The sequence below is a fragment of the Notolepis coatsorum genome (assembly GCF_963971535.1).
Source record: "Notolepis coatsorum genome assembly, chromosome: 5".
NCBI classification, from domain to species: domain Eukaryota; kingdom Metazoa; phylum Chordata; class Actinopteri; order Aulopiformes; family Paralepididae; genus Notolepis; species Notolepis coatsorum.
The window spans coordinates 105,296,666-105,322,506 of NC_140169.1; the positions used below are offsets into that span (position 1 = coordinate 105,296,666).

Below are 25,841 nucleotides of genomic sequence, written 5' to 3' on the forward strand. Positions count from 1 at the left end.
AGCGAGAGGAACCACGACCAATGATGTGGTGGTCGACGCCTAATTTCCCACATCCATCTGTGAGAAGATGAGCACTGCTGATAAATTCCACAGTCAAATTAATAGAAAACAGCGCTAACAACATGTAGACGGTGAAACACTCATAGTGAGAGTTATGCTGTAAGACTAAGATAGACGAATGGGGTCACGCTCTCACAAAAATATGTTAAAGGAAAACTCCAACATTTTGGGAAATTAGCTTATTTGCCATCTTCCCTGGAGTTAGACAAGAAGATACATACCCTTTTCTTCTCTGTGCATGCAGTAAGAGTAGGAAGACGTTGGGAACTAGGCTAATGGAGGAACCTACTTCCAGTGACTGACGCTAAGCTAGGCTAATGGTGCGCGTCTTCCTACTCCTACTGCATGCACAGAGAAGAAAAAGGGTATGTATCTTCTTGTCCAACTCCAGGGTAGATGCCAAATAAGCTAATTTCCCAAAATGTTGGAGTCTTCCTTTATAGGGGACATGCATTGCTTCTCCTTGCACTATTTGGGCAACTTTACACAATTCCTGTGAGTCTATGGAAGACATCTGTAAGTTTTCTTTAAAATAAATAAATCATTGTTTTATATTTCTAATGAAGTACTCAAAAGCATAATTTTTCAGCCTCAGGATTTCAGGCTGTTATTGGATGGGCTCCGCCCATAAGCGCTTTCAGTGACAGTCACCGACACAGCATGATACATACGAGAGAGAGCGAGAGAACGAGCAAGCAAGCGAGAGAGAGAGAGAGAGAGAGAGAGAGAGAGAGAGAGAGAGAGAGAGAGAGAGAGAGAGAGAGAGAGAGAGAGAGAGAGAGAGAGAGAGAGAGAGAGAGAGAGAGAGATGCGCCATTTATAATGCATGGGACCTTTAAGTGAATAGTTGAATCTATTCTTATATCGACAAAGAGCTGCAAATGTTTAATTCCAAAAAAGGTACATGCTATAAGGATATCTTGCCCAAGGATAATGGACAGAGGAGTCTGAGTGGAGTGGTTTCCTCTTGAACTTAAAGCCAGATTTTATTTTATCCAATTTCCAGAAACAAGAAATGTATAATGAATAATATGCATACAAAGTAAAATCTAAAGGAAATGGGTATACCCATGTTATTATTCTCATATATATTTATTTTACAGTTTCAATATAATTTGTTTAAATGTATGCTTTGTAGTTAGAAAGTAATTTTTGTACCTGTCCTCAGCAAGAGAACACAAACTGCCAAAAGAACCTTTTAAAAACTCTATCTCTGAAAATATATGAATCAAATGAAAAATAATGGTTATAAATATATCAAACAATACATAGAGTGAACTTCAAATAATATTTTCTGTAAAAAGCTGCCTATCAAAGTTGTGTCCTCAGTTTCCGTCAACTGGTAAGTGACGATGATCTGGTAAGTTTGACTTGTTTTGATATTTTAGACAAACAATGTTGATATCACTGCGGTCACAGCTTGTGTGTGTCAACACTGTCTTCCCAATAATAATGATCTTAGTTAAGAATTTTGGATTGAATTGAGTGAAGTTATTGGGTCTTAATTTTCCTGGGCGGGCAGCCCAAGTACAATCTATGTATGGGAAACACTGAGATATCACAAGGCCTATGAAACCCATTATGATTGATATGATGTATGGTTTACAACAATTTCCTCAGTAGAACATATGAAGACATCTGAGCAGATTCCTATTTTGGGAAAGGACATGTATCTTGGTTTTTGAAGGCTAAAACAAAGCCCCATTAGATTGTATTGGAGCCTTGTGAGAAGATGCAGCACAGTGCTAAGTTTCTCAATACTAAAGCGATTAGTGCAGTTATGGCCTCTACTAGTAAACATCATGCCAGCCAATGTTTTAAAACAACAACCAGTTGTTTGTTGTTGTTCAACAAAAAGTTAACAACATCCGTCCTTTAAGCTCTTTAAGCCTCATTGTTTTCCATTGGAAGGACTTGTTGTGGTGCATTCCTGACAGCACTGAAGCGCAGACTCCTTTCTGGCTTCTCAGCTTTAAACAAAAGAGACCTTTATAACACAATATCAGCTTCAAACACAAGAGAGTTTTTCAATGGTTGCATAGCAACAGCAGGAGCAAAAGTATGTCTGTTTCCCCAAAGCATCTGCTGAGCACTGCTAGCTAAAAACAAAACCAAACACAATAGAAGTGGTTCTCTCGAGGACACAGCCTCTAAGAACTGCAGGTAACACAGAGATTACAATGCTTTCCTTAACACGGACATGGTGAGATGCCCAACATCCTAAAACTTAAAACCAACATGGAATCAAACTGACCCAATTCTGTCAACCGATGGCCACAGAAACCTGCGGTGGCCTAAAGACTCTATGGATCTGCACAGGGACAGTAGATACTCACACTGTGTGTCCGACTTAGTGCTGCTGTGGAACGTGACAGACGACTGAGTCAGACGCAGGCCCCGCAAGGTAGCGTCCAACTTCTCATCCTGGAGAGAGAGAGAGAGAGAGAGAGAGAGAGAGAGAGAGAGAGAGAGAGAGAGAGAGAGAGAGAGAGAGAGAGGGGGGAGACAGGGAAAGAGAGCGAGAGACAGAGACAGAGAGAGATATAGAGAGATAGAGAGAGAAGCAGAGAGATAGATAGATAGATAGATAGATAGATAGATAGATAGATAGATAGATAGATAGATAGATAGATAGATAGATAGATAGATAGATAGATAGATAGATAGATAGATAGATAGATAGATAGATAGATAGATAAAGAGTGAGATAGGGGGGAGACAGAGAGAGAGACAGATAGTGAGAGAGGGGGGAGACAGGGAAAGAGAGAAAGAGAGAGTGAGAGAGAGGGAGACAGAGAGAGAGCGAGAGACAGAGAGAGAGAGAGCGAGAGACAGAGAGAGTGAGAGACAGAGAGACAGAGAGCGAGAGACAGAGTGAGAGACAGAGAGTGAGAGACAGAGAGACAGAGAGCGAGAGACAGAGTGAGAGACAGAGAGTGAGAGACAGAGGCACATCATCCCAATAAACAATCTTAATGTAAGTCATTGTGTGTAATAAAAGTCAAAACACTTCTGCATATTAGCCTGTTTTATGGAAATTGGTTTAGTGTTTGATACTCCATTAAGAATATGGATAATGTGCTAAGTATTACGTCTCCCACAACAAACAATACAAGCCGTCGCAGAAGTCACATTTTTACTGCCTGCTGCTTTACTGCTTAACCGTAACTCATGAGAAGAAGCGTTTAGAATATTCACATGGTCTGGTTTAAACCCACAGAAGGAATGACAACCATCCTTTGCAACATGATATATTAGGGTTGTGTAACAATACACATAATAGGATTTGATATTTCTTTTGTTTGAGATCACATTTCGATTTGATTTTCGATTCTTTATGCATAAAAGATTATTCATACTACAGAGCTCCAATGATAGATTATGTATACACACTCCACGACTTGGTCATACAAATACTACTATATTACTATTTCATAAACAATTAGAATTAGCCTGAAATATTATCTTAATAGTTTTATTATTGAGAGAGACCCAAGGAAGAGAACGAGAGAAAGAGAATCCTTGATGGAATTATAAATGTTTGATACACTGTATTGAACATAATTGTTATTTTCTCTCTTTCAAATGGTCCATTCTGCATTGAGATCGTTAACACCCCTGCAATATATCGATCTCATCATACTACTCAAGGACAATCCATAAACAACAGCCACTTGAGAATGAGCAGCAGTAGAGGAAAATACACACAAATTCTATGCCTACACCACCAATGCACACAAGACAATGGACGCTTTGAGACGAGACGAGTAACAAAGCGACTAGTCACTAGTGTTTGCAGGTACAGTGGAGACAATCAGCTATTAAGAGAAAACAGATTGCTGCCGCTGACTGCCATCAAGACAGTTCTTCATAGAGACGTTTCATCCCTGCCTTTTATTCCCTTAAACAAATCCCGGGTGGGCGGCAGCCATCAAGTTAATGCGATCGCCACTTATCGCTCAGCGCGGGAGTCATTTGGCAAGCCAACAGAGTAATCTTGCAGATTAGAGCCATTTAAAAAGTGACTGTATGGATGTTTAAAAGAGAGAGGCAGGGGGGGGGGGGGGGGGTTAAAACTGTGGACGGCAATCTGCTGTCAATAATGACATCAAGTCAAGAGTTTTTTTTTGTCACGGCATACAAGTATACAGTGAAATGCGGGGGGTCTTGCCCGCAACGATTGTGCATAATACAGTAATACAATAATAAGAATCCAATAGGATGAGAATTCGACATTTGTGCAATAATACAAGTAATCAAAGTAGGGCATATCAGGTATATGTACATGAGTTTTACAAGAGCATGGTAGGACATGCTAGGTCCTGTGATAGTGCAATACACTGTTAGCTACGGATGAGGCACTGGGTCTTTATGTACACTGCTATACAATGCTATATTATACAATGTCAAGTTATACTATACTATTTTGTAAAGTGACCATAAGTGTGAGCGTGTGCAGCATGAGTGTGTGTGTGTGCTCATGTTAAAGTGGCTGCTAGTGTGTGAGCGTGTACAGTGTGTGTGTTGTGTGTGTGTGCTCATGTGTGCTTGTGTGTGGAGAGTTCAGTGTTCAAGACTCTGATGGCCTGGGGGAAGAAGCTGAGAGGGAGGTGGAGGAGACCAAATTAAATAGCTTATTAACTAATTGGTGGTCATGTTCTGTGTGTGTGTGTGCTTGCATGTTGTGTGTTCATGTATACTCTCTCTCTCTCTCTCTCTCTCTCTCTCTCTCTCTCTCTCTCTCTCTCTCTCTCTCTCTCTCTCTCTCTCTCTCTCTCTCTCTCTCTCTCTCTCTCTCTCTCTCTCTCTCTCTCTCTCTCTCTCTCTCTCTCTCTCTCTCTCTCTCTCTCTCTCTCTCTCTCTCTCTCTCTCTCTCTCTCTCTCCATCTCCATCTCCATCTCCATCTCATCTCCATCTCCTGTGTGTTGTACGCACACAAATTATTCATGGGTTCCAACAAGTTGCAAATTGCATGGCGTTTTGCCAGTCGTGGAGAACAGACACTCTGGCGGGTGAAAGCAGACTAGCACACAGCTCTCCAACTGTTATCCTTCACCCCTGCTACTTTTTAAACAAGGCAACACAATTAGCGTCTGAAATAGAACACGTGTGGCAGTTGTTAGGTGCACTGGCTCTCGAACGCATCATGAAGTTAATGTTCCTAGTGTACAAGTCAGTGTGTGTGTGTGTGTGTGTGGGGGGGGGGTACCCTGCACTCTTGGATCCTGCGTTTGGACTCGTCCAGCTGGTGCTGCAGGTTGCAGATGATCTCCTTGTATTTGCCGAAGCGCTGCTGCACCATCTCTCTCTCCCGCTGCGACGCCTGAACACAAAAACACCACGGTGGAGTAGAACGAGGAGAATCCGCCTGTCGGGCCGGGCCGATGACATGTCCGTCTCCGTCATCAGATTCCCGTCCGTTTTGACAGACTTTTGGACCTGGAATAGATATGTCACTGTGTCCGTAGCAAAGCTGTGCGTGTGTCTGCAAACACGATTACGTTAGCTAGGTTCTAAATAGATACGAACCAACGGACAGTAATACTTTCAGTCTGTTTGCTCTGTGTTTTGTGATGGATCAGTGTAGCCGAGCCCTGGCAGTGAGCCACAGCAGTACCAATGCTACCACCACCAATAATAATAATAATAATAATAATAATAATAATAATAATAATAATAATAATAATAATAATAATAATTAATTAATTACTTGCACTTATATAGCGCTTTTCTAGGCACTCAAAGCGCTTTACAATGTACGGTGGAAATGGCCTCCTTCACCACCACTGGTAGCACCCAACCTTGGGCTACGCAGGCTCAATGGCTGCCATACACTGGCACCCGGCACACATCACACTACACAATGGCTGAATGGCTCAGGAGACAGGGATTGATATCAGCCAATTAAGGAGAGAATGACAGATTTGTATCAATAACAATGAAGTTGCACAAGTTTCATCTGTGAAGTTCTTAGGTGTCAATATCGATGAGAAACTCTGCTGAATCATTGTGAAATTGTTTGCAAAGGTTTCAAAATCGTTGGTCATTATAAAAAGGGCTAAACACCATTTAAAAAAGAGCATGTTACTAACTTTGCATTACAGTATAATTTATCCTCACATCTCTTACTGCAATATAATTTGGGCCAACACTTACCCTTACTTACAATCCATAGATCTCAGAAATCCTTTGTAAAAATTGCAACCAACTCTTCTTATTTAGCCACAACCAAACCATTATTTAAACAACTGCAACTTCTCACAATTTATGAGGTCAACAAGTACCAAACAGGGGTTCTTATGTATAAAGTAATTGGTCTTCCTTCATCTTTACCTATTTTCTTTCAAAGTTATTTTGAGTTTAATTCTCATTATCATGCACATCTCACAAGAAAAAAATACTTACGCATTCCTTTCTGTAGGACCTCTGTTGCCGAATTCTCATTTGTCTATCAAGGTGCAGTGATGTGGAATGATATAAAATATCTAACAGAAACATGTTCCACTTTAAATACATTTAAAAGCAAGCTTAAAAAAGAACTACAGATCCTGTAGTCTTTAGTATCCTTGTGTATTTGTGATTAAGTAGTATTTAAAAAAAATATATATATTTTCAACATTGTAATTGTTGTATAATGTTGTATTGTATGTATCTGTGTGTAAGAGAGAGGGATATGCGCATGTGTTTTTTCCCCCTTCAGTGTAGTTATTCTATATAGGTTTAAGAGGGGGGGGTCGCTTACTGTATAAGCCCTTGGGCTTTTTGACCTTTCCGGCACATCTGAACTGTTCTTCTTTTAATTCCAGAATGCATGTTTGTAAGTGCAAATAACAATAAACAAATAAACAAATATGAGATCATTCGGTTTGGAATAAAAGTAAACAGCTCTTATTAACAGACGACTTGACAGCATGCAAGTATAGTCAGTGATAAGGAGAAGGGATCAGATCAGGTTGAACCAGTGACTGTGACCCACCTCCAGATCTCTGAAGTTCTCCAGTAAAGACTGGTGCTCCGGCACCGACTCCATGTGGTCCAATGCCAATCTGGAACTCTAGAGAAAACACACACACACACACACACACAAGGAACACGTGTCGGGGGACTGAGGGACGGACAGATAGACAGATTTATACTAGCTGCTAGTCGCAGCTAAATATGCAAGTGATCGAAAGTGCAAAATCAGCAGCAATAATTGATGGATACATTGTTTTGGACACACTTGAAATAAAAAAAACACAGTCATAATGAACGCAGTACATCTGGAACGCACTGATGTATGGAGTAATGCTATTCAGACCGACACGCTCATTGAGGCCTTTTTGAGTCTCAATTGTCATCGCAGACCCTCCCTTCTCCATGGATCTAAAAGCTCTGATCTGTCCCGTTTATCCGTGTCACTAAAGAGAGTTGGACATCAGACGTGATGGTCATTACAGGCCGTCCCATTAGATGGATGAAGGCGAGGGCGTACAGAGTGCAACCTGCGGGGGGAACGGCGGCGCCACTCATCTTGTTGCGGTAAGCAGAGATGATATAGATTGATGGTGGTTGGGGGATTTCCGCTGGCCCCTCTTCCTCACCGGGGCTAATTGAAGGCGAGGCAACCAAGCGCGCCGGCATAATGGTGATGGATCGACAAGGCACGCCGAGTAGCTTCATTTATTATTTTTTGTCTGGGGCCCCGTAAATAGCACACTTTGGTCAATATGGACCTCTCGATAGTCTTAAGTTATGGCTGGGCCGTCTCTTTTGGGCTTGAAGTCGAATAGATGATTAAGGATGTTAGCATGTTTTAGGGGGAGGGGGGGCGCGTAAGGTCAATACTGTACCTGCCGGCGTATAGCGTGGTCAATGTGGTCCCAAACCCCCCGTCAGTTAGATTTATGGTGATTAAACAGTGCACTGAGCTCTGACTAAGAGCAATCGCTCTCCAATACGTCTTCTCCTGTCCGCCCTCTGCCACGCCTGCTACACAAACATGTCCTCATTTCAACCTCCCTTACACGACTACATAGAAGAGGAGGAGAGACTAGATATAGCCAACATAATTATAATAAAAAATAATAAGAGAGAGACAGACAGAGAGAGAGAGAGAACCAAAGAAAATAAATGTTTTCCCTTGCAAACCTTGACATCAGTGGGCGGGTCATATTCTAGGTTGTGAAGACAAGAGGAAGAAGGAAGGACACGAAGGCAGCGTCTGACAACAATGTCAACAATGGTCCTCATCCTCGAACGTGTTCGTAAGTACCTTTGTAAATATCTTGGTAAAAATTTTGTACCAACAGATTTACGCAAATCCTCCTCCGGATTCCTGAACGCGTGAAAATCTCCGCAGCTGGGTTTCCATGAATGAAATACGACACTCATTCTTAAACCGAAATGAGCGTTCTCGTTCATTGAATTTGCATACAGACACGCCCCGCCAGCTCCTTATAAGGTGAATGAGGCGTGTGCAAAACGGCGAGGGCCGCATGCAAAACAGCAGAGGTTCGGCATTACATCTGCATCATTGCTGATCCATTTAACAGGTAGCGCGGAAGCGATTTGCGACTGATCTGAAAATGAGATTAGATTAAATATTGTATAATATTGTTATTATACAGCACAAGTACAATACACCATCCAACCAGAGTCATGACACGAGGGATTCCACCAATTGGGAGGCCAGACTGTAGAAAGCATCCGCATGGTGCATTGAGCAACGCCCTCCGTGTGAGGGCGGTGGAACTTCGGTTTCCACTTAAACTGGCGTGAACGCGGGCTGGTTCACCAGAAAGCAACAGAACGGGACTCCAGAACAGAAGCAGAGCCAGAACCGTGTCTGTCTGAAAGCAGTATAAGAGCTCTGACTAAGAGCCATCGTTCTCAGATATGTTTTCTCCCCTACACAACTAAGAGAGACTAGATATAGCCAAAGTCAACATGACCTTTAAAAATAATGAAAGATAGAAAGAGAAAGAGAAAGAGAGAGAGAAAGAGAGAGACTTTTACCTCCACTCGCTCACATAGAAATATATCCTTTTTAATTAAACCAGTCACATTTGATCAAAAGCAATCAACTCTTACCAGATGCAGGTCCAATATACGATCCTGCCGAGACACAAACACCACATGGTTACTTTACTTCACATGAACAGATGCATCTTAAAGGCCGCTGGAGAAGTCAGATGAAGTGAGGAGTGAGAGATGTTGGTAAAGTTTTGAGTGAGAGGGGAAAAAAGAGAGAGCAACTAAGTGCTTCAAGCCGGGGAGAGTGTCTGAGAGTGTCTGAGCCGGGGAGACACTGTGTGTGTGTGTGTGTGTGTGTGTGTGTGTGTGTGTGTGTGTGTGTGTGTGTGTGTGTGTGTGTGTGTGTGTGTGTGTGTGTCCTCAGTCTGACTGAGGACGAAGGTATAAAGTGATTCAACAAATGGGTAACGAGGGAAGGAAATTAGGTTGCTGTGGAGAGTTTACTGCAGGCGCACACACACACACTCCTCTCATCTGGCTGCTGAGTGACGGTCTCTCTATAAACGATGCATAAGTGATGTTATGCATCTCATCCGCCACTCAAACGCACACCTGCTAGATTCCCTTAGTCCCCCCTCCCCTCCTCTATTATCACGCTCTCCCTCCTTCCTTTTTTCTTTCCCTCTGTCTGATGTGCTCGTAAAGGGGACTCTCTCTCTCTCTCTCTTAATTAAAAGCTCGGCTGGCTCTGAGGAGGCTGATTAATTACAGGCCGCGTCTGGCAGGTGGAGTCATGCAGTCACAGATGGGCCCCCTGTTCTCTCTCACACACGCACGCACACACGCACGCATATGGGGGATGAAACAGGCCGCACAACGAACGATGCACTCACCGCATCACGCACGTGGGTCTATTGCTGTTTAATGACGAGTGGAAGGCCAGTGTTCCAACAGGTCCCTGTCCGGGGGGCAAGGTGTGGGGATGAGATACTGTTTGCGTCGGTGAGACAAAGAGGCTCAGGCCTCACGCCAGTCCCAGTTACATCGATGCCCGGTGTCTGCTGCAATTACCGACTACTATCCCCACCGCAGATCCTAATGGGCCGGTGGGTCCACACTGACCGTTTACCACAGCAGATCAAAAAGGAAACCGGTGGACCTCGCTGACATGCGTGTTATAATCTGCCTTTTGGTCTGGGAAAAAAAAGGAAGGAAAGGATCTGCCAGTAACGCTGGGAAAGGAAGTGACATGGATAGATGGATGTAGGTAGATACAGTAGATACAGTAAATGAGTGGATGGATGGTAGGTAGATGGATGTAGGTAGATACAGTAGATACAGTAAATGAGTGGATGGGTGGTTGGTAGATGGATGTAGGTAGATACAGTAGATACAGTAAATGAGTGGATGGATGGTAGGTAGATGGATGTAGGTAGATACAGTAGATACAGTAAATGAGTGGATGGGTGGTTGGTAGATGGATGTAGGTAGATACAGTAGATACAGTAAATGAGTGGATGGATGGTTGGTAGATGGATGTAGGTAGATACAGTAGATACAGTAAATGAGTGGATGGATGGTTGGTAGATGGATGTAGGTAGATACAGTAGATACAGTAAATGAGTGGATGGATGGTAGGTAGATGGATGTAGGTAGATACAGTAGATGAGTGGATGGATGGTAGGTAGATGGATGTAGGTAGATACAGTAGATGAGTGGATGGATGGTAGGTAGATGGATGTAGGTAGATACAGTAGATACAGTAAATGAGTGGATGGATGGTAGGTAGATGGATGTAGGTAGATACAGTAGATGAGTGGATGGATGGTAGGTAGATGGATGTAGGTAGATACAGTAGATACAGTAAATGAGTGGATGGGTGGTTGGTAGATGGATGTAGGTAGATACAGTAGATACAGTAAATGAGTGGATGGGTGGTTGGTAGATGGATGTAGGTAGATACAGTAGATACAGTAAATTAGTGGATGGGTGGTTGGTAGATGGATGTAGGTAGATACAGTAGATACAGTAAATGAGTGGATGGGTGGTTGGTAGATGGATGTAGGTAGATACAGTAGATACAGTAAATGAGTGGATGGGTGGTTGGTAGATGGATGTAGGTAGATACAGTAGATACAGTAAATGAGTGGATGGGTGGTTGGTAGATGGATGTAGGTAGATACAGTAGATACAGTAAATGAGTGGATGGGTGGTTGGTAGATGGATGTAGGTAGATACAGTAGATGAGTGGATGGTAGGTAGATGGATGGATGGTTGGTTGGATGGATGGTTGGTTGGTAGGTAGATGGATGGCTGGATGTATGGATAGATGGATAGATATATGGATAGATGGATAGATGGTTGGTGGGTAGATGAATAGATATATGAATAAATGAAATGGTAACTACAGTAGATGCCTTACCAATCGATGGATTAATAAATGGGGACAGACGAGTGTGGTGGAAAGTACCAGGACTAAGCTCAGGTCTCAGTCCAGGTGTGCAGCACTGACCTGAAGGATCTTCATCTCCTCTTCCCTCCTGCGACTTCTCTCCAGCACCTCTGGAAGGGGAACATCGTGTTAGAGAGAACAAAATAGCACTACAAATACAAAGTCGCACGATACTTTCCCTTATGGTACTGTACAGTTTCAACTATTTCCACACGCTTGACAGATCGTCACATTTAATTTCATTATGGTTTTTTATTTCACAACCATATATTGATGTTCTGTGAAGAAAGACTGCTAGAAAGTCTGAAAGGCCTTGAATTTCATCTCATAAATATATATATATTTCTTATAGCCATGATTGGTTTTATTTCCCTAAAGTAAATCATTTCAGCTTTTACTATGGTCAAAGTTAGGAATGTGGCAGTATATACCTAAGGTATCGTAGAGCATCAACAATTGCAATGTTCTCTATCTTTTCCCCCCTTCTTTTCTTGTGTCCTCATCTACCCGTGGTATATTCACTTCTATACACAGTGTAGTACTGCTGACATAATGCAACCCGCAGGAAACACCTGACATTGCACCTCTCTGTATCGTCACATATAGTGATGGGGAGGTGATTTCTCTTTTCTTTGAACCCTCAAGCACGGACTCAAATGTCATTCACACCTGCAGCCGTATTCCATAGTGTGGAGCGTTCTAAAGTCCCACCAAGTCCCATCAACAGCAAGACAGAAATACAACTATTTTGAAAGGAAATTGTTCAGAACCCTTACTGTAAATACAATTTCAAGATGAGGTATGACTGACGTGTGAATGCTCGAACAGATGGACCCTGTATACCCGCCAACACTCAACAGAGAAGTCGGCCTAAAGCCGGGTTCAAGGGCCACTCGGTGCCATCTGTCTAGACTTACACCAAGTCTGCCAATGCTAGCAAGTGGACCACTGTGCATACCGGTAATATACTAACAGGTGCAGCTCGATAAATTAGAATATCGTGGAAAAGTTATTTTATTTCAGTAATTCAATTCAAAAAGCGAAAACTCTCCTAGATTATAGATTCATTACACACAAAGTGAAATATTTCAAGCCTTTATTTGTTTAAATTTTTACGATTATGTCTTACAGCTCATGAAAGCCCAACATTCTGTATCACCAATAAAACATTTAAAATAGATGCATTTTTCTTTTGTATATAGAAATGTCGGCCTTCTGGAAAGTATGTTCATGTATGTTCACTCAGTACTTGGTACTTTTGCACAAATGACTGCATCAATGTGGCGAAATATATAGACTTTTCCACGATATTCAAATTTATTGAGCTGCGCCTGTATAAGCAAGGCATTCACAGTCAGGAGAAAGTGCAGACTGAAGAAGGTCCTACTTACCAACGGTGTTGTGGAGCAGGAGTTATTCCTCAGCACAACCCACTAGGGCTGACCCCTATTAGTCGATTAGTCGACTAATCGGTCGAAAGGAGCCGTAGTCGACTAGCCAACCTCTTAGTCGAATACAAAAAAAAAATTAAAAATTGTATCATTCTTTCCAAAAGAAAAGAGGCCTAGAAGCGTGGCTAACGCTAATGGCACGCATACCAGAGGCTAACTGCCTACGAAAACAGGCACAGAGGCACTGAAAGAGGATTTCACCCATCTAATGAACACACTAGACTAGACAAATATCAAGATGTATCCATCAGTGGACCAATTGCATGCTTTTGCAGAGGACAAGAAGCCTTCAGTCGACTCCTTCAGACATTAAGCACCACCACAGCCCAAATGGAATGATAAAAAATAAAAATAAAATAATAATAATAATTTAAAAATAAAAAAAATTATACTTTTTTTTGTCGACCAATAGTCGACTAACGGCACATTTTGGCCAATCATAGTCGACCATCCAAATCCTTAGTCGGGGACAGCCCTACAACCCACGCTGTTCTCCACAGCTCCAGCTAGTTAGCCACACAGCTAATGTAAAGTAATGAGGCCATGCTTCAGTCTGCACCAGCCCTGAAGTAAACACTGACAACAACTCCACACATAACTAGCTAACTAGCGCTACAAGCTCAAACACCCTACGCCCACCACTATTGTCGCGTCCACAAGCTCCCCCGGCAAAACACCCGCAAGGACAAAGGCACACAAAGAGGAGAGAACCACCCCAAATCGGGCACTCATGCCGGCCAACAAGCGACCTGCGTCTATGCCTTCTACATCAGGCATTCATGCTGGCTACCAGGCTAAGCTGCGTTAGCTTCTAACGGTGTACACAATATGTACAACGACACAATGATAAGCTGCGTTAGCTTCTAACGGTGTACACAATATGTACAACGACACAATGATTTACATTATTACATATGGTAACGTGGTTGTGGCTTTTACAAATAGTGGTTCGCTTTAGAGATGGATGGCTATGATCACGGAGCAATAGTGCTGTTAGGTGAAACAGAAGCTGGTGTGTGACTCTCAGGCGTAAGCGGGGTAAGGGGGGCGTGCCAGCGTAGGGTCACGTGGGCTTAGTGGCCAATCAGGCCAACCCCGGAAATCAAATCCGTCGCGGAAGTGGTACACGCGTCCAGGTGTGATGCTGCTGTGTGCAGCACATGGGCTATGGCGTCCTCTGTTGACCTGTTGGGGCGATATGCAAATTGCAGGGGGTCCCGGTTGTTGGGGAGGGAGGAACAGATGTAGTCCTTCACTAGCTTCTCACTTCATTGCTATGGAGGTGAGAGGTACAGGGCAATAGTCGTTGAGGCAAGTGGGTGTGGGTATTTTGGGTACAGGGACAATAGTGGACTTCTTCAAACAGGTGGGGATGACAGACTGTTCTAGGGACAGGTCGAATGTCAGTGAATACCGGGGTCAGTTGGTCGGCACAGACTTTAAGGACGCGTCCGGGGATGCTGTCCGGGGATGATGTCCGGGGATGCTGTCCGGTCCTGTTGCCTTCCTTCCTGGTATTCACTTTCTTAAAGGTCCTCCTCACCTCATGCTCTGTTAACCTGAACACCTGAACATGCTCCGTTAACCTGAACCTGCATAGAAAGTATTGAGCATCAGTGTTCAGCATGGGGGGGGGGGGGGGCCTTTGTAGTCCGTCATCGTTCTGAGGCCTTGCCACATTCATTTAAATGTGTATATGATGTAAATTAATTGCATCGGAGAAGGATGATGAGCAATCATTATTACATGTTATTACATTATTAGATGACATTTTCATGATCTAGTAATTATGGACAAGAAGGATTCCGTCACCGATACTAAATCAGCACTCCTGTGAGGCATTGTGAGTTCATAGAGTTCTAGCATGCTAGCTTTTACCCTATGACCTATTGGCATAAACAAATATGTAAAAGTGTGTTTGGGTAATGAGATAGTTATTAACTGAATAACTCATTCAGCATGAAATACACAAACAAACATTAAAACAACTAATTGATTGACAGATGAATGGATTAAAGGACTAGAAGGAGTCAGCCCTACTAACCAGGCCAGTCAGCTAGTAGCAAACTCCCATTTCCAAGCAAATATGGCTGGCTGGTTGAGGCTGCTGTTGACACCAATCCTCTTTTATTTGATGGAAAATAAGCAATGACTGTAAACACCTGTTTGCCTACATAGTAGTACCATATTATCATGTCAACGACTGTTCCATCCCTTGGCTGACGGCTGTGGTAAGGCAGCTAATACAGAGAAGGAATAATATTCACCCAAATCTGGGCAAAGATAGTGTGGCTGGCTTCTGAAGAAATAGGTTGTTAGAGGGACAGGTGATTGCACCCACAGCGTGTATGACTATGTGTCTGGATCATTTTAGCGGCACAAGATCATGGTTTGTTAAACTGAAAATGTCCCGGTCCAATCATCATAAATTCTACTACGGCACAGTCAGCTCTTATCGTGGATTTACCCGGCAAAGATAAAAAAGACAATTTCCCCGGCTCCATGTCCCGAGCAGACCCACCGCGGAGGCCAGATAAGGCCGTGCAGTGATTTAATACAAATGTAAAAATAACAGACTAATTAAAGTGTGGATCTAAAATAATATCCACTCAGACCACTAGAAAAGCGTACTTGGCAGAAAAATAACTTTCCCTTTTTTCCTCTCTTGCAAACACTCTCCAAACTAGTCGAATCCATCCGATAGATTACAGTAATTGCTGCTCCATTTGTCTCTCTCTACACTGCTTCAGGCATAGCCGGACAGATAAGAGGCTGCTCCTCACGTTCAATATTCAATCGCTAGCCGATGGCTTCCTCTCCACTCACACACACTTCTAACCGCCTTCGCCCACCCCAGCCCTAGGAGCGAGCGGCACCTCTGGAATACTCAAACAGCCACGCCTGCCACAGTGTGCAGATAGACATGGCACCTCCACGCCGCATCGACTGGGTTCAATCTACCCTAAAGAGGGCAGTGAGGAGGAGAGCAGTCTGTTGTCACCGCTCTTCTCTCTCACACCCTCTGTCTGAGCTGTATAAAGACACCCAGGCAAGTCCAGGGCCCTCATTTATCAACGTGACGTACGCACAGATATGTGCGTAAACCGTGCGTACGATCATTTCTAAGCAAAGTGTGGGATTTATCAATTTGAACTTGTGCTTGACTTTGTGCGTATATTTAAGCACAGGTCGGACCATGCGTAGTTGACGCCGGTGGTAGAATATATTATTACAACAAGGAAATAAGCACTGACTGCGCTCCGCGTAACTCAACTCGTTATTATTTTGCGCATATATTGCAGAAATACGGGAACGTTTTGATTATATTTAAAAGGCTTTGCCATTGTTAAACGTAATAAGTGGAACCCCGAAGCTGTAAGCAGAATACAAGTCATATGAACACCCACGATATAAACGCATTGCAACGAGAACAGACAGGTTATTTGTTGAGTGTATGTGTATACAAAACCCTTGCAATAAATGTGTCTTAAATGAATGAAAAGCATACATGCTCTGGACACAGAGCATATATCGTGTGGGTGATATCATGACTTGTATTCTGTGTCAAAGCCTAAATCAAAACGTCCTCGTATTTCTGCAATCTATGCGCAAAATAATAACGAGTTGAGTTCTAACAAAGAACGTATTACATGCTGGTAGGCTGATGGAGTAAACTATGATATGAATATGAATATGATATGATATAAAGGTATACTGGTCCGTCCGCGAGGATATCGAGGACTCGAGTTGGGGGACCCTGATGTAAACAAGACAAAAGTCTTTCTCTGGTCTGCATCCCCTTAACAATTGTGTGTATTGAGCCGTACTGTATTGTACCCATTCTGCAATCTGTTAAATAAAGTTTTCATTCATTCATTCAGCCATTAAATGCAATTTGAGAATATAGGCTAAAGCGACGGCCTATGCTATAGCCTATACATATTATTTAATGTTTTCATAAGCGTAAAGATACAACAGCTAGATTAATGATCAAGTTAGTTTACTGTATGCAGGCTTCGCAGGGCTGTGTGTTATTATATGCGCAAGTTACTGTTGCATAATGTAAGCTATGGGCTGGCTGCTATTATATGTACTTCATATAGGCTGCCTAATACCAACAACAAAATAGATTGTATCATATGCCTCTACACACATTATATTATACACATCATATTATATCTTGGTTCAGCAGCGCCTCTGTGAACAATCTCTCAGAGTTTGCTCCATCAGTAATCAGTAATGTGAACGGGATTCCACTTGGTCAATGTACAGATAATCTGCGATGCGCATTTTGGCTGATAATGTGCCGGTGGCCGGAGTCTCATTCATATTCACTTAAATGCAGATCATAGTTATCCAGTGACTTCATAACTTATCCACTGAAGCCATATGACTCTGACCAGAACGGGCTCATGACGAGCGCACATAATAGGCATTAGAGCGCAGAGTTGTCTGTGAACTTGGCAACTTCATTGGATTTATTTATTCTCTAAAAATATACGATTAAATATTGTTTAAAATAAAACGCTAAATACTATTATTCTGTGTGTCATGTTTCCAAATAAGATTGTTCACAACGGGAAATGCTGTATACGTTCAATTTGTTGGTTGGACCTCGGTGATCAATCTCGCTCTCAGTGAAGTCTCTCAGAGTTCGCTCGGGTTAGTCCACTTTTCCACATTTCATGGGGGTGTTCCATTACCGTATATGGTTAATCGGGGCGGTTCTGGTATGCAAATACTTAAAACAGTGCACGAGCTCAAACGTAGGATCAAAGTCATATTTATCAAGACAGGTGTGCGTAGGACCTGTGTACGCACGTGTGATAAGTCCCGTTTTTTTTGTGCATGCACACATTCAAAATTCTGTGCTTACGTATGAAAATAGAATACTTTCTGAGAAAAATTGATAAATGAGGGCCCAGGAATGTTTGGACTATCTACTGACGTTATCCAAGCTCTGGGTTTTTTAGGGAGGGAGTCCAAAAAGTGCATCAGGAAAAGTCAACTTCAGCAGAAGAAAAGATATACTGCAACCGGTGATCCCCATGTACTGTGGGGAGGGAAGGTTATGTCTTCTTTGTGAGTTCTTGGGGTTACAAGCCGAAGTAGCTTTGTGTTGGATATAGGGGTGTAACAATGCGACCTCACAATGATTAAATTCGATTACGATTCTTCAGGCAACGATTCAATGCATCATGAAATCTCTTCATTTGACCACGATTCGATTCGATACATTTTCTATCAGTTAATTCCCCAAAAGAATTTGAATACACAAATGTGGCTGGGGGAACTGATTCACTCAGCATGAATGGACTATATTATAGGTCAATAAAAACAATACACACGATTAATTTAGATTATAATTAGGGATGGGTACCTTTCACATTTGAACCGATACCGGTACCGGTACCGGTACCTGTGAATCGATACCGGTACCCAACGGTACCTTTTTTTCGGTACTTTAAAAAAAAAAAAAAAAAATTATTAATCTTTTTTTTTTACTTTTACTTTTTTTTTTACTTTTTTCTTTTCATGTCAACGTTCACACGCACAATATATGCTTACCTAGGATTTGACTTGATTCAACAACAAAGCAGTCGGAGCAATGACAAGCCGAAAACTGTCGAAATTTTATTTACCTACCTCAGTCGTAAAAAAAAATCCAAACTTCAAATAACTACAATTTCGACAGTTTTCGGCTTGTCATTGCTCCGACTGCTTTGTTGTTGAATCAAGTCAAATCCTAGGTAAGCATATATTGTGCGTGTGAACGTTGACATGAAAAGAAAAAAGTTAAAAAAAAAAAAAAAAAGTAAAAAAAGAAATTAATAAAAAATATTTTTTTTTATTTTTTTTTATTTTTTTTTCGGTTTCTCACTTGATTCGATACTCGGTAGTACCGACGTGTTTCGGTTCGGTACCTCAAAAGTACCGAATTCGGTACCCATCCCTAATTATAATAGATTCTAACATTTTCAAATCGATGCAGTTGAATCGTCACATTAGAATCGATGCATTTCGATTAATCGATGCATCATTACACCCCTAGTTGGATATCAAATCTATTCCAAATCGCTAAAGGGGCATTTAGCATTTAAAAAAAAAAAAAAACGTTCTGTAGTTAGGAGGAAACGTGATAATCGGACGTAAAACGTACCGACGTGTTGTGTATTTCGAGAGCTCGGCCGCATCCATGCCCCACGAGAGAGAGAAGGAGAGCAGACTTTTGGTGAACAGCAGACCAGACACTATTTCTACTACTACAGTTGAGAAGTACATGTGCAGTTAGCTGGTGCTCTGCTCTCCGGGGGCCGAGGTGGCTGAGCTCTGGAGAAGCTGACCTGGGACACCTGGGACCAACCCGCTGACCTGGGACCAACCCGCTGACCTGGGACCAACCCGCTGACCTGGGACACCTGGGACCAACCCGCTGACCTGGGACACCTGGGACCAACCCGCTGACCTGGGACCAACCCGCTGACCTGGGACCAACCTGCTGACCTGGGACACCTGGGACCAACCCCCTGATCTGGGACCAACCCGCTGACCTGGGACCAACCCGCTGACCTGGGACACCTGGGACCAACCCGCTGGTCTGGGACCAACCCGCTGACCTGGGACACCTGGGACCAACCCCCTGATCTGGGACCAACCCGCTGACCTGGGACCAACCCGCTGACCTGGGACACCTGGGACCAACCCGCTGGTCTGGGACCAACCCGCTGACCTGGGACCAACCCCCTGATCTGGGACCAACCCGCTGACCTGGGACCAACCCGCTGACCTGGGACACCTGGGACCAACCCGCTGGTCTGGGACCAACCCGCTGACCTGGGACACCTGGGACCAACCCGCTGACCTGGGACACCTGGGACCAACCCCCTGGGACACCTGGGACCAACCCGCTGATCTGGGACCAACCCGCTGACCTGGGACCAACCCGCTGATCCGTCTGCTGACATGTTGCTCATGTAAGTACCGTTTAGTGAAGTGAAGAAGAAAGTGATTATTTGTTAAAGCATTGCCCACCAACGCCGTTTTAGAATATATAGAAATGGAGAAGGGGCATAAGAGAACTATCCATGAACTGTAGCATTAATGCTGGGCGCACAATAAACAAGTTTAGCCCCGATTGTCCCGTCCTAGACACACTTTTGAAATGAGACAAAAAAGTCAGAGCCAATTCGGTGCTTGCTTGCACCCGTCACCGATGTTGGTTCAGTCCGAGCGGTTCAGAGACACACGCTCTGACGTAGTCTTTGAGCCGTTCCAGACGCCCCCATGTGGGAAATGATCTACACAAATTCTGACATGCTCTTGTAGTGAGAGTGATGTACGCCAGGTCCTGAGAACGCTGAGGAGGAACAGCCCATGAGACAGAAACTACCACAAAACAACGACATATCGTAAACGGCCTCAAATAATAATGATTATGTGATGAGAATTATTATCACAGCCGAGTTGAGAAAGAGAAGAGAGACTGACACTGGTCTACAACAGTCAGGTGAGGAAAATAGCTTGAGGTTTTGACCTTTTAACAAAGAGAAGAGAGAGAGAGAGAGAGAGAGAGAGAGAGAGAGAGAGAGAGAGAGAGAGAGAGAGAGAGAGAGAGAGAAGAGAGAGAGAGAGAGAGAGAGAGAGAGAGAGAGAGAGAGAGAGGTTTTCATGTTAAATTTGACAGATTTGTCAATTAAATGGACGAATCCGTTAAGTCGACAAAATCTTCTTTAGTTGACGACAGCCCTAATCAATACACAGCCCTTTGGGGTGCTTCTGAAACATAGATTAAACTTCGGTATGATTATTAATAACAAGATCACAGCCTTGGTCTGTAGTGGAGATAGACAAGGCTAATTCCCTTACATGGCAGATAGGGTCCAAAGATAGCTGACCGCGTTATTCCTATGGGGGATGTGGAGGATAAGGCTGTCAGTCTGACTGACGGCAAGTCCTGAAGCCACATGACACACTACTGAAGCCACATGACACAGTCCCACTACTGAAGCCACATGACACAGTCCCACTACTGAAGCCACATGACACAGTCCCACTACTGAAGCCACATGACACAGTCCCACTACTGAAGCCACATGACACAGTCCCACTACTGAAGCCACATGACACAGTCCCACTACTGAAGCCACATGACACAGTCCCACTACTGAAGCCACATGACACAGTCCCACTACTGAAGCCACATGACACAGTCCCACTACTGAAGCCACATGACACAGTCCCACTACTGAAGCCACATGACACAGTCCCACCATGACACAGTCCCACTACTGAAGCCACATGACACACTACTGAAGCCACATGACACAGTCCTACTACAGTATCTACATGTTGGGTTGTGGTGGCCATTAGGGGCCATGTGGTTCAAGTTTCAAGTTTCTTTAATAGTTGTCATACAGAAGTACAGAATACTTTTATACAAAATGCTTCTTACTGTTTCGCTCCAGAGACTGTGTTAGACAAGATAGTATGAAATAAAATAGTATAGCATGTAAAATAGAAGTAAAAATAGAGGTCACAGTGTTCAGTATAGACATATGTACAATGTTCGATGCAGAATAGAAGTAACTGAGTTACCATACAATATACAATATACTATGCAATGTACTAATATACAATACTATATAGTGCAGAGCAGAAATGGGATGAGGTACAATTTAGGTACAATTTACAGTAAGGTGTGCGAGTTGTAGTGCAAATCCTTTACCAATAAATATAAAGTGTAAAGTGTGTTTAGGTGTTCTAAAGTGTGTAAAGTGGGTGCTGCAGTGAGTTGCCCGTTTAAAGTGAGTGTGTGCGTGTGGATGTGTGTGCTGTGTTCATTTGATGGTTGCTGCATAGTGTTTATTGTTCGTTGAGCAGCCTGATGGCCTGGGGATAGAAGCTCCTTCTAAGTCTTTCTGTGCTCGCCTTAAGACTCCGGTATCGCTTGTCTGACCGCAGCAGTTCAAAGAGGCAGTTGTTCGGGTGGCTGGAGTCCTTGATGATTCTCTTAGCCTTCCCCCTGCACCGCTTGTTGTAAATGTTCTGGAGGGTGGGAAGCCCCCCTCCAATTGTGCGTTCGGCTGAACGTGTCACTCTTTGTAGTCTGCTACGGTCTTGTGCAGTGCTATTCCCAAACCAGGAGGTGATGTTGCCAGTCAGGATGCTCTCGATTGTACATGAGTAGAAGTTCCTAAGGATCTTCTGACTGACTTGGAACTTCCTTAGGTGCCTGAGGAAGTAGAGGCGTTGTCGTGCCTTCTTCACAACACTGTCAATGTGTGTGGTCCATGTCAAGTCCTCGGATATGTGGGCTCCGAGGTACTTGAAACTGTTCACTCTCTCAACCGGTGCCCCGTCGATGCTGAGGGGGCTGTAGTCCTTGACCCCCGACCTCCTGAAGTCCACAATCATCTCTTTTGTTTTGCTGACGTTCAGGGAGAGGCATCTATGGTAGGGTATGTAGCATCTATCTATCTACACGTTGGGTTGTGGTGGCCATTAGGGGCCATGTGGTAGGGTATGTAGCATCTATCTATCTACATGTTGGGTTGTGGTGGCCATTAGGGGCCATGTGGTAAGGTATGTAGCATCTATATATCTACATGTTGGGTTGTGGTGGCCATTAGGGGCCATGTGGTAAGGTATGTAGCATCTATCTATCTACATGTTGGGTTGTGGTGGCCATTAGGGGCCATGTGGTAAGGTATGTAGCATCTATCTATCTACATGTTGGGTTGTGGTGGCCATTAGGGGCCATGTGGTAGGGTATGTATGTAGCATCTATCTATCTACATGTTGGGTTGTGGTGGCCATTAGGGGCCATGTGGTAGGGTATGTATGTAGCATCTATCTATCTACACGTTGGGTTGTGGTGGCTGTCAGAATGTAGAGCTATTTTAACATGTAGACCAGTTATTTTAACAAAGAAAATATCACTTACAGCATCTTTAACTGAACTGAATGTGAGGAACACTGTGTACCCTACTGTATGTTCAGAGAGAGAGAGAGAGAGATAGAGAGAGATGAGATAGAGATAGAAAGAAAGAGAGAGAGAGAGAGAGAGAGAGAGAGAGAGAGAGAGAGAGAGAGAGAGAGAGAGAGAGAGAGAGAGAGAGAGAGAGAGAGAGAGAGAGAGAGAGAGAGAGAGAGATATAGAGATAGAGATAGAGATAGAGAGAGAGAGAGAGAGAGAGAGAGAGAGAGAGAGAGAGAGAGAGAGAGAGAAAGAGAGAAAGAGAGAAAGAGAGAGAGAGAGAGAGAGAGAGAGAGAGAGAGAGAGAGAGAGAGAGAGAGAGAGAAACGCATACAGTGGTAAATGCTTGATTAGGCTGCATTAACCTTTAGAAATAACAAGGCTGTTAACGACCTTAACGACAAAATGTACACAATAGGCCTAAATATCACAGTGTAACACTAAATCATACACCATAACACCACTTTAGGAATGTACTACGATAAAATGCCTGATCATTAAGCTGCATAATGATGTTGTCAAGCGGCTCTGCGCTGGCTGGGCCATTGTTTTCCTATGGAGAGAGCAGCGCTAGCCTTGGTGTTGGTGTCTTTCAGAGACATGGATGGTCTGCCACTGCTAACCAACGCTAACAACCTCTACTTCCAGTATCTCAACCCAAACCATGACTGCCAAAAGTACAACCTGTCAGCCAAAATTAGCCCTCTAAACATACATTTTGGCCCTCCCAAGGATCCCAGAGTATGAGACTGTTTGGGACTGTTTTTCAGGAGTGGTTTTGAGATGACTTCTTTATTACAAGGCATATATTAATAAAGATCGTGTTTATGGAAGATACAATAGGCCAATGCCTACTTACTGCATTAAATGTTGAATCACATTATTTGGCCCCTTAAACTGTATGTGTGTGTAATCTCTCTGTGTGCACCTTTCTTCTCCGTGCCGAGGGAGTCCAGTAGTTTCTCCTGCTGGTCCAGGCGCTGCAGGAGGAGTCCCTGCTCAGAGTGGCGGCTCTGATCCAGTACTTTCAGCTGATCCCGGGTCTGCTGAAGATGCTTCTTCACCTGGCGCCCCCGAGCCTCCCGCTCCCGCACCTCCTCGCACAGCCAGTGTAACTTGGTCTGGAACGAAACGAACACACACACAGATATATAGATATATACACACACACACACACACACCACACACACACACACACACACACAACACACAGTTTAAGGACAGTTTTCAAATCCAATAATAATGGCTATACTACTTTTATGATACCTTTCTATGCTATGTTTTTATGTTTCTATGTTATGCGATGGAATGATGGGGGCAGGGTTGTGTTACATTTACATATGCAATTGCTTGAAACCAAACAAATAAAACGATTACTATAGCTCTATGATGGTTTTTAATTTGTATATATTTCAATAGCTTTTAATGCTTAAAACCAAGATCAATAGGTACAGGTTTTATTTTTAAGACAAATTACGCATAAGCATGACATAGGAAGATATGCCAATAACAATGCAGGTCCATTTTTGGAGAGGAGCGTGTTACTGTAGCTCCGCTGGGCAGCCTTTGCGGCCTAAGCCTGGGACCACAGACACCTCCAGGAACATTTGGACAGAATTGGCCTTCGCTCTTCTTTTTCGGATCGACTACTTTTGGGTGTGAGCCTTTTTATTCCTAATTTAAAAAAGGTGTCAAGAAACATCCAATTATATATGAAGGTGTCGGGAAACATCTTGAACAAACACCAGTTATCTTTGGAATACCACACATTCTAACTTTTTATACTGTAAAATCACAGCAGGGTATTTGTATGCCAAGGGCTTCCAGCACCTAAGGGGTGGATAAATGAGTTTGTATCCACTAGCCACCTACGGAGACACGTTGTCATCCAACACCCTGCCCTTTATCCCGCCCTACACTATCCTGTCATGTATCAACATTGTCACCTAACTCCCAGACAAATGTCAGCAACAATTACTGGCAATAATTGAGTACCTCAGAGCAAGAACCTCTTTTCAGAGGAACAGTGCTTTCAAACGTTATCATCTAAAGATGGTAAGTTAGATTGATTGATTGATTGATTGATTGATTGTTGAAAACTTTATTAACAGATTGCAGAATGGGTACAATACAGTACGGCTCAATACACACAATTGTTATGGGGATGCAGACAAGACAAAGACTTTCGTCTTGTTTACATCAGGGTCCCCCATTTTCAATTCATCATGACAGTTATGACATACAGATATACAGTACTGTTACATCCAGACATTTATGACATACAAGATATACAAATACAGTATACATACAGTACTGTTTAAGACAGAGATCATAAAAGAATATATACATTAGAGTGTTGTGTTCATTCATAAAGAAAAACAGACATATGGTTCTTCAGTGCATTAATGACTATTGTGTGCATCAAGGTTCAATGAATGAGAATACAAAGACAGTGCCATGAATTTGTATAGAAACTACACAGGTGATTAGCCATATTTCAAAATCCCCTGAACAACCCGCAACTTGCAATGCTGTCTACAAGAAGCCATTGGTTCTTACAGCATAACTGGGCATTCCCATTCCAACCATTTGTGAAAGGTACTTTAATACCCTTAAGAGACTATGGTCATTAGTAGGGCTGTACCGAATGCTTCGAAGCTTCGATCATAATGTTGACATTCGAAATCTAAATCAACATTAGAATTTTTAATTTTTTTATATTTAATATTTGTATTATTTTTAAACAAACACATAAACATAAAATTAGATATACAAGCATTAATTAACAGTGCACATCCAATGAAATTACCATTTAAATAAATGTAATATACAAGGTATACACCTAATACTTGCTATCTAATACCCTATACATATATGCTCTCGCTCGCCCCCCCCCCCCCCCCCCCCCCCCCCCCCGGGCCCCCCCCTTGGATAATCCATCCATCA

The 25,841-nt window shown here is 43.1% G+C and overlaps 1 protein-coding gene across 1 annotated transcript in view; it reads right to left on the reverse strand.

Annotated features, from left to right (window-relative positions):
* cep128 (centrosomal protein 128) overlaps window positions 1–25,841 on the reverse strand; it is a 116,140-nt gene that overhangs the window by 451 nt on the left and 89,848 nt on the right. The window contains exons 20-25 of the mRNA XM_084314209.1: window positions 23,824–24,016; window positions 11,529–11,578; window positions 9,134–9,157; window positions 7,038–7,115; window positions 5,271–5,384; window positions 2,397–2,484 (exon numbers count right to left, since the gene is read on the reverse strand). Coding sequence (XP_084170335.1) covers window positions 2,397–2,484; window positions 5,271–5,384; window positions 7,038–7,115; window positions 9,134–9,157; window positions 11,529–11,578; window positions 23,824–24,016 — 547 coding nt within the window. The remainder of the gene's footprint in view (window positions 1–2,396; window positions 2,485–5,270; window positions 5,385–7,037; window positions 7,116–9,133; window positions 9,158–11,528; window positions 11,579–23,823; window positions 24,017–25,841) is intronic.